This window comes from Mixophyes fleayi, chromosome 4 (genome assembly GCF_038048845.1).
Source record: "Mixophyes fleayi isolate aMixFle1 chromosome 4, aMixFle1.hap1, whole genome shotgun sequence".
Lineage (NCBI taxonomy): Eukaryota > Metazoa > Chordata > Amphibia > Anura > Limnodynastidae > Mixophyes > Mixophyes fleayi.
Window position 1 is genome coordinate 61,216,601 of NC_134405.1, and position 17,477 is coordinate 61,234,077.

General features: G+C 42.4%; 1 protein-coding gene across 4 annotated transcripts in view; it reads left to right on the forward strand.

Moving 5' to 3' along the window:
• LOXL2 (lysyl oxidase like 2) overlaps positions 1-17,477 on the forward strand; it is a 107,240-nt gene that overhangs the window by 56,396 nt on the left and 33,367 nt on the right. For 3 of the 4 annotated variants that reach the window (XM_075207206.1, XM_075207207.1, XM_075207204.1), the window contains exons 2-3: positions 14,234-14,603; positions 15,183-15,358. In XM_075207206.1, coding sequence (XP_075063307.1) covers positions 14,267-14,603; positions 15,183-15,358 — 513 coding nt within the window. In that variant the 5' untranslated portion in view covers positions 14,234-14,266. Of the gene's footprint in view, positions 1-7,119; positions 7,237-14,233; positions 14,604-15,182; positions 15,359-17,477 lie in introns of all 4 variants that reach the window. The other variant, XM_075207205.1, reaches the window with a different exon arrangement.

Below are 17,477 nucleotides of genomic sequence, written 5' to 3' on the forward strand. Positions count from 1 at the left end.
ATACCTCCTAACATGAAAGTGCCTGTCAGCGGGAGTGGCCAGAGTGCTGCCCTCTAGCTATCTCCCTTCCCTCCAATGTTCCCACCCGCGGGGCAGATCCCTAAAATCGGAACGGTTGTGAGGTGTGCCCCTACACATAGGAGAGGCAGCCATTTTTGGGGGCGGAGCCAGTATTCATGAAAATGCAGCCTATTAATTTACTCAGAACCAGTGACATAACTTAGTCACAAGATACTTTAGGACGTCATTTGTTTTTAATGAATTGTACAATGTATGTAGATTCAGCTAACAAAATGTCCATGTATAGGCGATGGGTGCACATTAAATGTAACTATGACATTTCGCATAGTAAATTAGCCCCCAAGCAGACTATTTCATTTGAGTCCTTACAAAACATTTAATTTTAGCAGATTGAATGACAGGTTTTACGTGAACTGAAGCATATGAGATGTACATGTGTTAAGTGCATATATAGGCTACAGATGTGCCGGGGGGGCTCATTCCTTCACAGGTCACTTCAGGGTTATGTTGTTTATCTGGGGTAGATTATACACACCTGTAAGCAGATAATATATCCACCCTCCCCTAATTTCCGTCCATCTCTCACCATGCTCCTCTGCTTTGTAAGCTGGTGCCCTGACACTCTCCCCTTCTGTTTATTGCATTCTGCTCTTACCATGGCTCTCCTCCCGCAGTCATTACAAGCTCTGCTTTCTCTCCTGACACCCTCATTACTAAATGAGTTTTCATCATGATGTTGAATTTCCCCAGGGCTCTCGCTCTGCTACAAGCTCTCTTTGTTTTCATTCCTTAGCACCGGTCCCGGTAGTGACACCAGGTGCAATAGTCTACATGTAAGGTCAGGTTAGCGATCTCATAACAACTTTCATAAGTCACGGAGAATAGCATCGGACTGAGGTGTTACAGGGAATATATACCATTCTTGTAAATGGGCATATTTTATTATTCTAGAATTGTTCAGCTTAATAAAAGGCCAGCTTTATTCTCCAGAAAGAACCAGAGTTCAACATATATTTTGTGAAAATGAATGTCAGCTATCTTATTGCTTGTAGTAATACGATAATATGAAAGTGCCAATAACGAGGAATTTCACATTTAAATGCTTTTAGTTAATTTTATAGTGGTCTTCCTAAAAGGTGCATGTTTGTCAGCTTGGGGCTGCATTATATACTGAACACAAAGCTGCATTGTATACAGGACATGAGGATATGCTTTATTTTAGTCAGCAAGCTATCTTATGCACTGGTCATATGGCTGTATTACACTATGTACCGGTCATAAGATTGTGTCACAGTATGTACCAGTCATATGGCTATATTGCCATATGTACTGGTCATATGGCTGTATTACTGTATGTACCGGTCATATGGCTGTATTACAGTATGTACCGGTCATATGGCTGTATTACTGTATGTACCGGTCATATGGCTGTAGTCCAGTATGTACCGGTCATATGGCTGTATTACTGTATGTACCGGTCATATGGCTGTATTACAGTATGTACCGGTCATATGGCTGTATTACTGTATGTACCGGTCATATGGCTGTAGTCCAGTATGTACCGGTCATATGGCTGTATTACTGTATGTACCGGTCATATGGCTGTAGTCCAGTATGTACCGGTCATATAGCTGTATTACAGTATGTACTGGTCATAAGGTTGTATTACCATATGTACTGGTCATATGGCTGTATTACACTATGTACCGGTCATAAGGTTGTATCACACTTTGTACTGGTCTTATGGCTGTATTACAGTATGTACTGGCCATATGACTGTATTACAGTATGTACCAGTCATATGGCTGTATTACAGTATGTACTGGCCATATGGCTGTATTATAGTGTACCGGTCATATGGCTGTAATACAGTATGTACCGGTGATATGGCTGTATTACAGTATGTACTGGCCATATGGCTGTATTACAGTATGTACCGGTCATAAGGTTGTATCATAGTATCTACTTGTCATGCAGTTGCGTTATGGTACATAAAAGGCTGTATTATATGCTGGGCATGAACCTGTATTATATCCTGGCCAACTGGGACTGTATTTTATACTTGGCATTTAGTACAGTACAACATGTCAGTTATCTGGGCTGTATTGAGTGCTGGTAGGCGTTATTAATGATGGCATGGTGGTTTGATCTAGACTTTGGCCATCCTGTAAGTATGCCACAGGAATTTGCAGAGCCACTAATTAACTCAGGCATCCTCAAACTGCACTTTCAACAGTCCCAGAGGCTGTAGGTGAAGATCACATCTGTGTAGTTTGAGCTATATTAAGCAGTCAAGTCTGTTTATGACATTCTCCTATTATTATATTATTGGTTCTAAAGCCATGCAGAAACTTTCCGGCAGCCATGTTTTTTTTTTTTACTGAAATCTGCAGCTCGAATTGAGCATATTGTTTCCAGACTTCAGTTGTCAGATATAAAGAATGTCAATAATATGAGTTTTCTCTGCATGGATGCTCAACAGTTAGGAATAGAGTATTAATCATTAGCCAGGACACGTTAGGTAAAACATATGCACTAGTGTCCGCCTGTCATAGAGATCAGGACACGCCAAATATAGAACATGCTGCCTTCCAGGTAAATCATGCACTTCAATGAGCCCAGGTGATGTTTTTACCACACTCTATGGGGGAGGTTCAATTACCAGCGACAATAGGGACATGAGTTTGCCCTTCCCTTGACCGTTGTGGGCGGACCATATGACACTGATGTGTGCGGAGCGGCGTTCCCCTTGGTGAGTTTGGGCTCCTTACAGTAGTGCCTCCTGTACCCCTGACAGTGACCCTGTACCTAGTAGCTCTTCTACTGAGCAACGAGCACAGTGGTTAGCATTGCTGTCTCAAAGTTCTGTGTACAACTCCGACCAGGGACCCACGTGGAGTTTATATGTTCTCCCCATGTTTTTGTGGGTTTCCTCTCACAGTCCAAAAACTTACTGGTAGCCTAAATGGCTTCTAACGAAAGAACCCTAGTACCTTACGCCTGGTGCAAAGGTAACTGATAATTTACTGCTTAAATGAAGTGACTAATCTCAGAGGCCATCTATAGGATGTGTTTTACTGCAGCCATTCCTTATACATCTCCCTTCATACCCCAGGGGGCGAGATTAACGTACATGGACAGATCCAGGTGCCAGTCCCGTACAGTGGTAGCTGTCATTGGTGATTGCAGGGCAGCAGACCAATCTTCTGGGACATAAAACAAATTAAACTTAATTGGTCTAAAAATTACTGTGTTTAAACTGAATCCTCCCTACTGCCAAATGCAGAAGATACATTTCAAAAATTGTCAGGAGGCAATTACCTCAGTAACATAGGATTAGCCAATGTCTATCGGCTGCTGCAATTAGAGGCAGCCTTTCATCCGTACGTCTTCTGTTTGAAGTCTCCACAGCCCCAGCTAATTTTCAGTATGCAATGTACCAAATGCAACAATGTTTATATCATGAACAAGTTCTGTATGGTAATATCTGCAGTGAGAGGAAAGTTATCAAAGTGTCATTTCTTCAGTAGTTTGTAGAGTAGCTACTAGGACACTTCACTGAAACACAGGGAGTAATAAATTAACTCCCATTATAAATGTACCTTTCACTACTAGTGAGTCTGAACTGTTCTCATTCTTGGCACTATATTATGCTGTGAAAGATCTCTGTTACATTTGTTCTAATCCCAGCAGCTGATGCAGAAACATGGAATTGATCACTGGATTGTGAAACTGCATTTTATACAGCAACGTAATATCTACTGAAACATAGAGTTGTTATCCACAGAAACCCACATGAATAACATGGGATCCCTGGGACAGACTAGACCCAGCCATACTCTGAGACTTTCAACCATGCACCCCAATTCGATAAACTATGATTGTTATTTTGGTTATGCCCACAGGAAAGCATAAGAGTGCCACAAAAATCAGGACTGTCAGTGTTATTGCATATAACAGTGCAGTGGTGTCCCCAATACCTCTCCTCAGACCTCCCCTCCATCATCCTAGGTGACTTTACCATCCCCATCAACAACCCCACAGACCCAACGTCCATAAAAACTTCTCCCCCTTTCTTCCTCCTTTGGCCTCTCACAATGGACCTCTTCCCCCACCCACTGTCTCGGTCACTCCTTGGACCTTGTCTTCTCCCATCAATATGACCTTTCTGACTTCTCCAACTCTCTCTTCCCATTCTATGACCCCATCTCCTCTCCTTCCCTCATTCCTCATCTCCTGCACCCCTCTTAATGCCCAAATCTACCCTTTCTAGATGCCATCTTGATGCTTTTGATCCTGGTATTTTCGTCTCTTCACTTGAAGTTTTCCTCTTCCCTCTATTCACTCTGTCCCACCCCAACCAAGCGGCCTCCCTCTACAACCACACTCTCACCACAGCTCTTGGCTCTGCTTCCCCCCGCATCTCTACTGTCCACCTTTGCTGCTCTAAACCCCAACTTTGGCACTGCAAATTTACCCGGTTTCTTCAAAAATGTACCCATACCGCCGAACGGACTGGAGGAAATCTCTTCCCCTCATCCTTTAAATATGCTCTTATTCCTTACTCTCTCACTACTACCTTATATCTCTTCTCCCTTGTGCCTCCAAAATACTTGAGCAGCTTGTCTACAACAGTCTCAGCAGCTACTCCTCTGACAACTCCCTCTTTGATCCTCTCCTATCTGGCTTCCACACCCTCCACTCCACAGAATCTGCCTTGACCAAAGTCACCAATGATCTTCTCTCAGCCAAATCCAGGGGCCATTTCTCCCTGCTTATCCTCCTGGACCTCTCTGCAGCCTTTAAGACCATGGATCACCCTCTCCTACTCCACACCCTTCACACCATTGGACTTTCTGACACCAACCTTTCGTGGTTCACCTCCTACCTCGCCAAACGCTCCTTCTATGTTTCTACCTCTGCCCCCCATCCATCCTTCCGTTGTAGATACACAGTGTTCTGTCCTCTGCCCTCTGCTTTTATGACCACGTGACCAGGTTGTAAAAATGATGAAGTGGTGCCGAAGGCAAAGGTAGCAGAAGGAGGAGGACACGAGGATAAGAGGGCCTTGCTCATGAGAGCTTACAATCTAGAGGGAAAGGGCAGGCTAACAAGAGACACAAAGCAGAGGGTCAGGGTGAGGGGAGTACAAGTCTGAAGGGAAAGATGAGCAAGAGTGGGTGGTAAGAGGAATAGAGGGGAAAGAGGGTGAGGAACATTACTGGTAACTGATTGTTACTGGTTCATTTCATATTATTATTACTATTTTTTAAAGGCATAGCATGACCCATAGCCCTGTACAGAGAGATGAGTACATACAGGGTACTCTAACAATTATCTCATTGTACTATTATTAGCTGGAGATTCTTGTCAGAGACAAGATGATTGCATGAATCTACTTCTTGTAGTTGGGGGAGATGGTCTTACTGCCTGGAGTTCTCCTTTAATCTTCCCAGTTCTTCATCTGGTCCCATCTCCTCTCCGCAGACATTACTAAGAGGTGACATCATAGAATATGAGGTTTGTGTAACAGGGCCTCTGGGCTCACTCTGACTTCTCCCTGGTAACAGGATACGTGATTGAAGACCAGTAATTCTGCAGTGTAAGCAGGAAACTCTATATACACTCCATACTAACAGGATTGTAGCATGATAAAACACTGCTGCCCGTGTCGTAGCAGTACATACATGGCACAGTGTAGCAGAGCGTATGTGAAAGGCTGGCACTTATACTACCTAGGTGGTACTAGGCTATACATGTCATGCTGTAGCAGTATGTATGAGGGAAGTCCTTGTCATACTAGGGCATACATGTCACTGTGGTATGGTGTGTATACATGTCATCATGTAGTATTATACACCATGGTGTAATAGTGTATATGTGGTATAGTGTACAAATATATGCATGTCATAGTGTACCAGTGTATTCATTCTATAATGTATACCATAGTATGATAGTTTAGAAGTGGGTGCTGGTATTGGTCTAACCCTTCTGTACCAGTGTAAATATTCCATGGTTTACCAATGTATACATGACATACATCGCTGCAAAATATACATGCCATGGTGTAACACTGTATATACATTATAGTTGCGTAGACGGGACAAGCATTAGTGTGAGACCTTCTGCCATGGTACAGCAGTGTATACATGCCATTAGTGAATGTAGCAATGCATAACTGCTGTAGGAGGATGGTATCTGTTACTTGTTACATGAATGATTTGGAGTGAAGGGTGTAGATGGTCTCACTTAGCTTTTTTTCTTGTACAATAATGATCTTTACCCAGAACAAGCAGGCCCAGGCTCTGTCACTTTATATGGGGGGGCTGACAGTGTGGTCGGGCCTGGGGTAGACACAGAGCAATCAGTGATCAGAAGATAATAAAATCTACACACACATATTCCCAGATGGGCCATCCCTACTGCACACAGTTCAGAGATGATGCACGCATGCAGACATTGAGCAGAGCTACACCATAATCTGGGAGTACTTTATGCTTTATAAATAATACGAGTGTGATTAAATAGCATGTATATACTTAGTGAGGCCTTTTTCCATTTCTGGGGCACATGTAAAATTCTAAATAATCTTCAACATTTTCCTAATACGGCTGTCTGATCCTGGAGAATGTCAGCTAAAAAAGGGCTATGTTTGCATATTGGAAATTGTGCCTGGGACAGAAGGTATTTAGTAAATGAATACATTTAATATAGGACCTGTGGTAGGCCCTTGGTAAATGCCCACATTGCCTGCTTATTACATCACCTGTGCTATAATGTAATCACTAATTATACATATCATTATTGAGTCCAGACCCAGCTCATCATGAGGCCTAGTGATCCTGACAAAACTGGATTTGTGTTGTGTCGGTGCTCGTCACTGGCTGGGTCGTCATGTTGTCTGTTAACTCGCTAGGTGATACATGGGCATTAGGGTACATATATATTGATTTCCATTATGCCTCATATTGTCGGCAAATCAGGCTGCAGCCCAATCCGCTAAGACCTTAGCCAGCTTCTAATTGGTTGCACAGAACCAGTTAGGAACCGGCTTTACTTTCATTCTTATTTCCCTCCTCTCCTCCGGTTCTCAAGCAGTGGTTCAAGTAGCTCTCCAGCAGAGGTCCTTAATACAACTGAGAGCTTGGACAGCTATACTGGGAAAATGGTATCAATGGAAGAACCCTCCCTGATGTACTAAATGTTACTGGTGAGGTAGGTAGATGGTCTTGTGTATCCAAATATAGAAAATCCAGCTAATTAGGAACAGAGCAGAGCTTCCTTCGTGTTGTCTCCCTGTGTATGGAAAATGCGTTGGTGGTTTACCAAGTCACTGTGGTCTAGGAGAACAGTGGTGTCATCACTTGCTATGTATGGAGTTGCTGTGGGGAAAGATATAGACATATAGCCAAACAAATAATCCTAACAATCTAATTGCTATAACATATGTGTAAATGTGCTCACACATTATCTCATACATTAGGTTTCTTTAGACAGTCAGAGGTAAAAACAATTATCAAGGGACTTTCCAAGAATTTTGTATTGCTCAGAAGCAGAACAATGTCTTCTAATAACTGGGTCTTAGTTAATAGCATTGCACAGTTGGGGAAAAAATGGTTCTGCTTACAAGAGGAAATTGTTGTATCTATAGACTCTAACCAAGCAAAACCCTCAGTTCTTTTTTTTTTCTATACTTTTGATAATAATAATTTGCAGACTATTAGTTTATGTACCTCTTTCAAGGTCTGCAGAATATCACTCGGTTCCAGATTCCTCCAGATACATGTAGCATATTGTGGAGACTATCTCATACTCAACCCCAAACTGCAATTTTCAGAGATGAACCAGAAGGGCAAAATACATTGATCAATGTTACCCTGACATTCCACGGCAGATGTGCTAAAAAGTATATAATAATATTTCCTCCCCTCTCTTTAATGGACAACTCAGGCTCCTCCTAAATTTGTCCTAATGGGATCTGATATGGGTCAAAAAGTTGAGCTACTGTGACATCACTGGCCCCGCCCCTGTGTATTAGTCGACCAATCCACATTGTGCGTTCTTACAAAACAACTTTGTCAAGTAACTGTCCGTTTAGTTGGAGAAGCCCCTCCCTCCTGATGCAGAGGAGGGTAATAGAGAATGGTGGCCATATTTACCTAGGTTGAAAATACTTTGCTGGTATTTTCAATATTCATGAGGGGAGATGCTGGCGAAAAAGTGCGAGAGGGGCATCACTGCCCAAATTGTGTCATTAAGCCCCACCCAGGGGCCAGGATGACGCAATTCACTGTGGTCACATAATAAAGCTCCGCCCCCTACCTACTGCAGAGGGAAAGTGGGCAGGACGCAAAGGCTTCACTGCTCTCCCAGGAGTCTGGGAGAACTCCTAGAAATTTGGGAATTTCACAGACATTCCAGGAGAGCATTCAACTGTGAAGTAGAACTCTCCAGGTACTTTCTGTATAGTTCCTGTATAGCTCTCAACAGCTTCATCACAGCAAGAACCTTGTGATTGATTCTACTAATATAAAATTATTATCCTGTATTTATACAGCCCCTACATATTATGCACATCAGTCTCTGAGGTTTTAAATGGATTTTAGTTTGTGCAAATAATGTATTACAGGAGCTTGTTGCCACCAGCTGTACAGTACAGTGGTAGCCATTCCCGTATAGCTGGGTGGCCAATTATTGTACACGTGGTTCTATGTTTCATGCGTGAAAGGGCCATAGGGAAGGGATTAAGAAATCTCTTGGTATATCAAATCCTCATTTGAGATATTTCCTGATGATTAACCCAGTGACCTTAATGTTTCTTACGACTGAAAACTGCCATGCATAGACATGGTTAGTAGGGGGTGCATAAGACACAGTTGGCTCCTCCCAGGAGGGGCGACATCTTCTGCACCTGCTGAAGACATTTTGAAAACAACCCCAACACGCTTCTTCTCAGGGGTGAGACTTCCTAGAAGGGTAAACTCTGCTGTGAAGTCCTGTTTAATGTGGTGATATTTTAAAATGCCTCCATGTAGTACCAGGAGATAGTTAGTTCCATATTCTAAAACAGGCCTGTCCAACCTGCGGCCCTCCAGATGTTGTGAAACTACAAGTCCCAACATGCTCTTCCAGCTATCAACTGGTTGTCTACTGGCAAAGCATGCTGGGGCTTGTAGTTTCACAACACCTGGAGGGCCGCAGGTTGGACAGGCCTGTTCTAAAAGATGTGTTTGTATCTGACCAAACCACAGCATAGTGTCACTTACATTGGTGGTATTTTTTTATTATAATAGACACTATGGTGACTAATTGTCAACCTATAATCCACCGATCATGGGATTACCGCATTGAAATAGTAACAAGGATATTTATTTAATAGAGGACTGCTGCAGATGTCTCCAAACTCCGAGAGGTCCCAGCCTCTTCAGTCGCAAATCCAGTCCCTATATGTTTCTATGGGGACTGCGATTTTGCCCTATTTATCAAGCTCCGAATTTCTGAGCTTGACCCCTGAAGATGGCGTTAGCCGCTATAACCTATGGGGAGAGCATCGCAGTAGAGAGATCTTCGGATCCCTTTGTGCTCTCCCCATTGCAAATTCTGCCTGGCCATAGGAACCTGTAAGTATAGTGCAATTGCCATCACTTTACTATAAACTATTCGCTGAACAATGTTAAGAAATAGCCACATTAAATCATAATTTCTTATCAATGCAATAAGAAATAATAACTAACGTGGTACGACCTCTAATAAACATGTTAATGTATGTGAATTAAGTTTCCTTTTTGATCATTTATTTTTAAAGCTACGTGGTGTAATGACAGATGCATAAAAAGATAAAACTGTATAGAACTGGACCACTCTTGTGTATCGTACACTGGGTATGGATGCTGTTAGGCAGAGAACCATTCCATTCTGATGCATGTACGTCTGAGACTAGACAGTGACCTACACTGACAGAGCCCATTATTGCGGCATGGTCTACAAGTAGGCATATTTTATTACACTGTCTTGAATGAAATTCACAGACACTCGTAAGCAGCTGGATACATAACTCTGTCAATTTCTACATAGACAGGAATGGATTTCTATGGACAGTGCCTGGTGTGTATCACTCTATTTCCACTTTTGAAACACAAACGTTTTAAACGATGACAAATTACATGAGAGATTTTACAGCAACTGTTGGGTGTCCTACAAGGTGCTGTTCCCTTTAAAGGTTTGTAAATATTTCCAAATGGCAATAAAATCAAGTACAGGATGTGCATATTCTCTGCACGGCATGTATGTCACCCATGTCCTCGTCTCCCAGGCATTGAAAATGCTGTATATCACACAGTCTAAAGCTGGGTACACACCCATGTAGTTATCATGCAGATCACACAATTCACGACTGTTTAGTCACATACTGCATTAGTGTGTACACTCCCACGATCATGTTGTATCGCAGCAAAACACATCAGATCTGTTGATTTGGTCTTATAAACCACAATCAACAATGGAACTATGTCAGCAAAGGTGGAAGTGGGTATGCACTCACCACCAGCGGTGTAGGCAGATATCTGTAGAGTGTGTATAGAGCATAGTTGCCAACATTGGCAACTTGTGTCCCATAAGGTCCGGGAGGCTGATGAAGGCGGGGCTCGAAGAAGCTCGTCGTTAGTCCCGCCCCCAAAGCTGTCATCGCGTTCTTGGCCAATAAAAATAGGGGGAGGGGCCACAATGACGCACACACGGCGGCACTAAGCCCCCGCCGCCCTTCGTTCAATTTGCAGAGCCGGACAGGAATCGGGAGAATTGTCTGCTCTCCCGGGAGTCTGGGAGAGCGACCCGGTTTTCAGGAGTCTCCCAGACATTCCGGGAGAGTTGGCAAGTATTGTACAGAGTCGTGATCTTTTCAGCAGATGGTTATGAGAGATGAAGAGCACAGATCTGAAGGTATATTGTGTAGGTGTGTACAAATAAATCTGCATGCTCGTCGGCAATGTTAGTCGTTGGGAAAATCATTACAGGACTTGCATCAGAAGTAAGATTGCTTATACCCAGCTTTAGGGTATGCACACAATCTGACTCACAGTCAGGGCCGGATTAAGGGAATGGAGGCCACTGGGATAAGGGGGCCTCCATTCCCCCGTGAGGGCCCATCCGTGATCCGAGCCGCCCCCAAGGCACTTACCGCTCTCTCCTGGCATTGCAGTCCTACCCCGGTGCGATGTACGCTCTTTACTGAGGAGATCTCCTCAGTAAGGAGACTACAGCTCGCCGGGGAAGGACCGCAGTGAAAGTGCTCAGCAGCATTGATCGCGCTGGGGGCGCCCCCACCCCATCAATAATGCTGTTGAGCACTTTCAAGGGCCCCCTGGATGCCCGAGGCCCCTGGGCTGTAGCCCAGTTAGCCCTAGGGTTAATCCGGCCCTGCTCACAGTAGAGTATGGTATGCTGGCCAGGACTGACACTGACGTCCAGGGCAGGAAACAGGGAAGAGTTTGAACTAAGGTTAATGAATAATTTTGATTAAATTATTGAATAAAGATACAATATTGTTATTGAAACAACATATTAGATAAAAAAATATAGTTACAACTATATGAGACCTAAATCTGAGAAAATCAATCCAAATGCCCTCTCTGGCGTTACTGCTGCTTGTAATCTGGATGTATGAGTCATGCTTGGGTATACCTCCGACTTCCAGCAATAAAAGGACTACATCTCTCAGCTCTCTCGCTCTCTCTATGCTGGGAATTGCAGAATGATGGAAAACCATGGGTTACTTATACCCATCATAAAGAGGTTTAAGTAAAAACTCACTAACTATAGGAATGAGATACTATGCTCGTAATATACACAAACAATATAGACTGTCAATGATCCTTTTGAAAGTTAGTTGACCTTTTGTAAGATGTATACTGGTGGTACTTTATAAGCTCTGAATGGCATATGGTATAGAGCAGTAAAAGGGCTTATTGTTCTGCTGAACATAAAGTCATGGGTGCATGGAAAAATGCCCCCTCCCCCACTCTCATAAAACACAAGCTGCTTGAAATATTTCTGGGAAGTTTATAGTTGTGAATGTGACAAATGGTGCACAGGACAAAGGTGTTCTATTATAGCTCTGATGACAGGACGGAAAGTCTCTATGGTAACAGGTAATGTGCTGAGCACTCTCCTAGCTCAGCAGATTAACGTCTGATCTGGGGTCTCCCCTAGTTCCAATGATGTCATCTTCAGAGTGACTTCACTATGGAAAAATTCAGACTCAGGAACCCCCCTCCCACCCAGAGGAGTCTGGGAGAGTCAGACAGGGAGGGGGCAGCTTCTGTACATGTGTACGGGGGAAGGGGCTACAGGAAGAGTTTGTTTTACAAGAGGATATGAATTTCCACTTATACTTAATGACCGAGCTACTGAACCATTCTGATGACTATGTCTAGTACAGTAATACAGCACATACTAGTGGCTGACCACAGTGCTTTGGTGCCAATGCCAGGTTCCCTACTAACAGAACCACAGCCCGCCACCACCTCTGTGACCCCTTACAACACTGCTAATGTCCTCAACAACTGTTCAATGAAAATCTGTAACCCTTTGTCCATTATGTGCACCTCATTCGACCTATACAAAAAATGTGCATGTCTGAATGGAATATCACCCTTCTCCCCAGTGAATATTCCTACTGCAGGTGTAACTACTTGTCTATTCCCAGCCCGTCTGGTGGGCAATGCCAATTTCTCATTGGCACTATATCAGACCAGACAATGCTTAGACAATGTTTAGAATTAAATCTACAGACTTCCTAAATCATTACCCAGGTGAATAATCATTACATCAGACAAACTTTTTTGCCTGCACTCAACCTTTCGCCTGAGTCTGTCCCTTCATATTCCCCTTAGACCTAAGAAGATATTGTTTACTTCAGAGTAGATGTCTGTGTGTCTCACAATCTGGTCCTTAGCCCAGTGAATGTAAGAATGGCCCACTATCCAAAACTTTAGGAAAGCCCACTTGCTGTCACCTAAATAATAAAGTTATGATATTTACCCAAGAACAACATTAACATTTCTACCCCATGGGCAGACTGATACAATGACATATTAGTAAACAAAGCATGACCTAGTGGACAAGGATGGAAGGGAAGAGATCATCCAGAGGAAGGTAAGGGATCCTAGGGACAGTCTAGAGAAGATGCTTTCCTGATCCCACAGTCAGTATTTGCGAGCGGTTTTCGTGCTTTCCTGATTCCACAGCGGCTTTCGTCCTGGATCAGCCCTTACAGGAAGTGCAGAATTTAGTCACATTTACCCTTTGTAATATACTGTACACCATACAACTGTTAGACTTCCATCTACCCAACTTTTCTATACCTTTTTCGGAGCTGTCGCTGCTTCTGTGATTGCAGCAGAATGACTTCCATAATCCTATTCTTCTAGTCCCTCCACTTTTATGCATCATTTGAATTTGGTCTTAGATAAAAAGAGATCCCTGAGGGGTAAAATAAAATGTTGTCAAGTATGCTTTAATAATAATTATGCTTTCCTTGATTATGATGAGTGCTGATAATAAACTACAAGTGCCTATTAAACATGTTACGGTAGAGAGGCTATGTAGGTAGAGGGTCCACAGGAGTGACTTTGTGGGCAACACTTTGTATCTCCAGTCCTACCTCCCATCATCATTATAGGGACTTAATTAATATAGGGAGTTATTTAATAAAATAGTGTTATGTGCATGAATTTGCTGTAACCCAGGAGCCAATCAAACACTTGCTTTTATTTTCTAAACTGCACTCTGATTGGTTGCCATATGTTAAAGCACATTTGTGCACATAGAACTATTTTATTAAATAAGATCGACATTGTCTTTTTTGTCTCTGACACCAACATAAGATTGTGAGCAGAGGGTTGTGGCTGTAGATGCTGTACTCACTACTGCATAATACTGTATGAACTATATAAAATAATGCGTAACTTGTGAACTTCAAGTGTGCAGCGTTTACATGATGTTACTGGCTGTCTGTGCAATGAGGATGAAAGTTGTGCAATTTGCGTCTCACCCCTCAGTCATGTCACCAGCTCCTAGTGAATTGATTGGTTGAACCCACAACATGTCTGCTTGATGTTGTATAAAGAATTCTAAAACAATTGTTTTTAAAAGAAGTAACATAAGTAATATTGCTGTACTCATGTCCACTCTTTATATGTCTCTTCCATTCCAGGCCCAGTGTCACAGCCCACCGCTCTCATAAGATATGTTGGTGGCACACGTTTTCCTCTTCTTCCTCACTCTATCTGTACCCACATGGGGGCAGTATGACCATTGGCTCTATTATCCAGAATATCAAGAGCCGCGGGCACCTGAACCACTACCCACAGAGCCACCCAAGCCACCCCCAAAAATCCACATCCGTCTGGCAGGCGAGAAACGCAAGCATAACGAAGGAAGAGTGGAAGTCTTTTATAATGGGGAGTGGGGCACTGTGTGTGATGATGACTTCTCCATGTATGCGGCTCACATTGTCTGCAGAGAGCTGGGATACATGGATGCAGTATCCTGGGCACCCAGCTCCAAGTATGGCAAGGGAGAGGGTAAGCATGTCTTTGGCGTTACCAATTTATCACATAGCAAGTCATCTACATCTGCATGCACAACATTGGTAGTGCGATAAGTCAACTTTCACCCTCTTCCAGCTTATATGTACAGATCTCAAGTGGCCTGTACAATATAAATATAGTGTAAGCTATATTAATAGATTGTCTTGGAGTATTAGGTCATTTTAAAACAAAATGCTCCTGCATTATAAACTGTGTGACTAACCAAATAGTTGTTTAGAATGCTTAATCTGATACAATTTAATTAGTGAGAGCAAAATGTGTTTGTCCAATGATCCTTATGGTGTGTCTGTTTGGGATCATCGGTTAACCGGGGAAAAAAGAGTGCCCCCTTTACATTGCATCACTATTATCCGGCTGAAAGACCAAATGTTCCAGTTTTTTGGGCTAGTTAATTAGTATACCATATTTTATGCACTGAAATAATGAATACCAGCTATTATAACTGACATATTTTCTAGTATAGTCTTTATTATACCATACCATGTCATGTATAGTGTAGGCAGCAAAGTCATATATGTACTGTACTTATCGAGGTGTTTCTGTTTCCAACAGGAAAAATCTGGCTGGACAATGTACACTGCACTGGAAGAGAGAGAAGCATTGCCGCCTGCAGCTCCAATGGGTGGGGGGTGACGGACTGCAAGCATAGTGAAGATGTGGGGGTGCAGTGTAGTGACCGCAGGATTCCTGGCTTCAAGTCCTACAATGAATTGGTGGAGAATCTAGAGGTGACTATGGTAGAATGATTCCTAGAGATTCTGGGTAATGACATTAAATTGGCCACATGCCTTTAGTGATGAGCAACAAGTGCCCCCCAACTCCTTCCTACTTTATAGTCCGATTTGTTTGTTATAGCTTATAACACTGCTATTATGTTATTACAGGTAGGTGTTTCTTTCGGTGTCTTTGATTAAATGTATTGTTTTAACTTATTTCTGAGAATAAGGGGAATGTGCGGCCCTTTAAAGGTTAGAGGGACGCCCATGTGACCCTTGAAGTGTATCAGGTTGCCTATCACTGCTTTAGCCTCATAATGTATCCTGCTGGCTTCTAAAATGATGTAGCCTTTAACATGATGTATCTTATAGAAAGAAGGCCGTGCAGTGTCATCACTCCGGTAAACCCATCTATTTCTAATAACGTGAGACACAGTGTAGAGTGCGATCAGCCAAACTATTCCAGTGTTTAGGCTTGTGGTTATTTTCAGCTCCAGGCCTGTTAGGTCCTTCATGTAACACTGAGAACTTCACATTGTTAAAGCAACAATCTGTGGACAGCTGGTGTCCCTGGAGGTCCGGCTGGACTCCACGGATTACATTTAATCTCCAGATGACAAGGCTGGACTGAGCTGCATGTGGCATTAATCATTGAGTCATGTCACCTTTTCCATTAATCACCAACATGATTCATGTGTATCAAACACATTCAGTTTATATACTGTCATATACCAGCCTGTACACATTATTCTTATACTTCTCTCATATACCAGCCTGTACACATCATTCTTATACTTCTCTCATATACCAGCCTGTACACACACTGCTCTTATATTTCTATCATACACCAACCTGTATACATCATTCTTATACTTCTCTCATATACCAGCCTGTACACACACTGCTCTTATACTTCTATCATACACCAACCTGTATACATCATTCTTATACTTCTCTCATATACCAGCCTGCACACACACTGCTCTTATACTTCTATCATACACCAACCTGTACACATCATTCTTATACTTCTCTCATATACCAGCCTGTACACACACTGCTCTTATACTTCTATCATACACCAACCTGTACACATCATTCTTATACTTCTCTCATATACCAGCCTGTACACACACTGCTCTTATACTTCTATCATACACCAACCTGTACACATCATTCTTATACTTCTCTCATATACCAGCCTGTACACACACTGATCTTATACTTCTATCATACACCAACCTGTACACATCATTCTTATACTTCTCTCATATACCAGCCTGTACACACACTGCTCTTATACTTCTATCATACACCAACCTGTACGCATCATTCTTATACTTCTCTCATATACCAGCCTGTACACACACTGCTCTTATACTTCTATCATACACCAACCTGTATACATTATCCTTATATTTCTGTAATATACCGGCCTGTACACACTGTTCTTATACTTCTCTCATATACCAGCCTGTACACACTGTTCTTATACTTCTCTCATATATCAGCCTGTACACACTTCTCTTATACTTCTCTCATATACCAGCCTGCACACACACTGATCTTATACTTCTATCATACACCAACCTGTACACATTATTCTTATACTTCTCTCATATACCAGCCTGTACACACACTGATCTTATACTTCTATCATACACCAACCTGTACACACTGTTCTTATACTTCTCTCATATACCAGCCTGTACACACACACTGATCTTATACTTCTATCATGCACCAACTTGTACACATTATTCTTATACTTCTCTCATGTACCAGCCTGTACACACACTGATCTTATACTTCTATCATACACCAACCTGTACACGTTATTCTTATACTTCTCTCATATACCAGCCTGCACACACACTGCTCTTATACTTCTATCATACACCAACCTGTATACATCATTCTTATACTTCTCTCATATACCAGCCTGCACACACACTGCTCTTATACTTCTATCATACACCTACCTGTACACATCATTCTTATACTTCTCTCATATACCAGCCTGTACACACACTGCTCTTATACTTCTATCATACACCAACCTGTATACATTATCCTTATATTTCTGTAATATACCGGCCTGTACACACTGTTCTTATACTTCTCTCATATA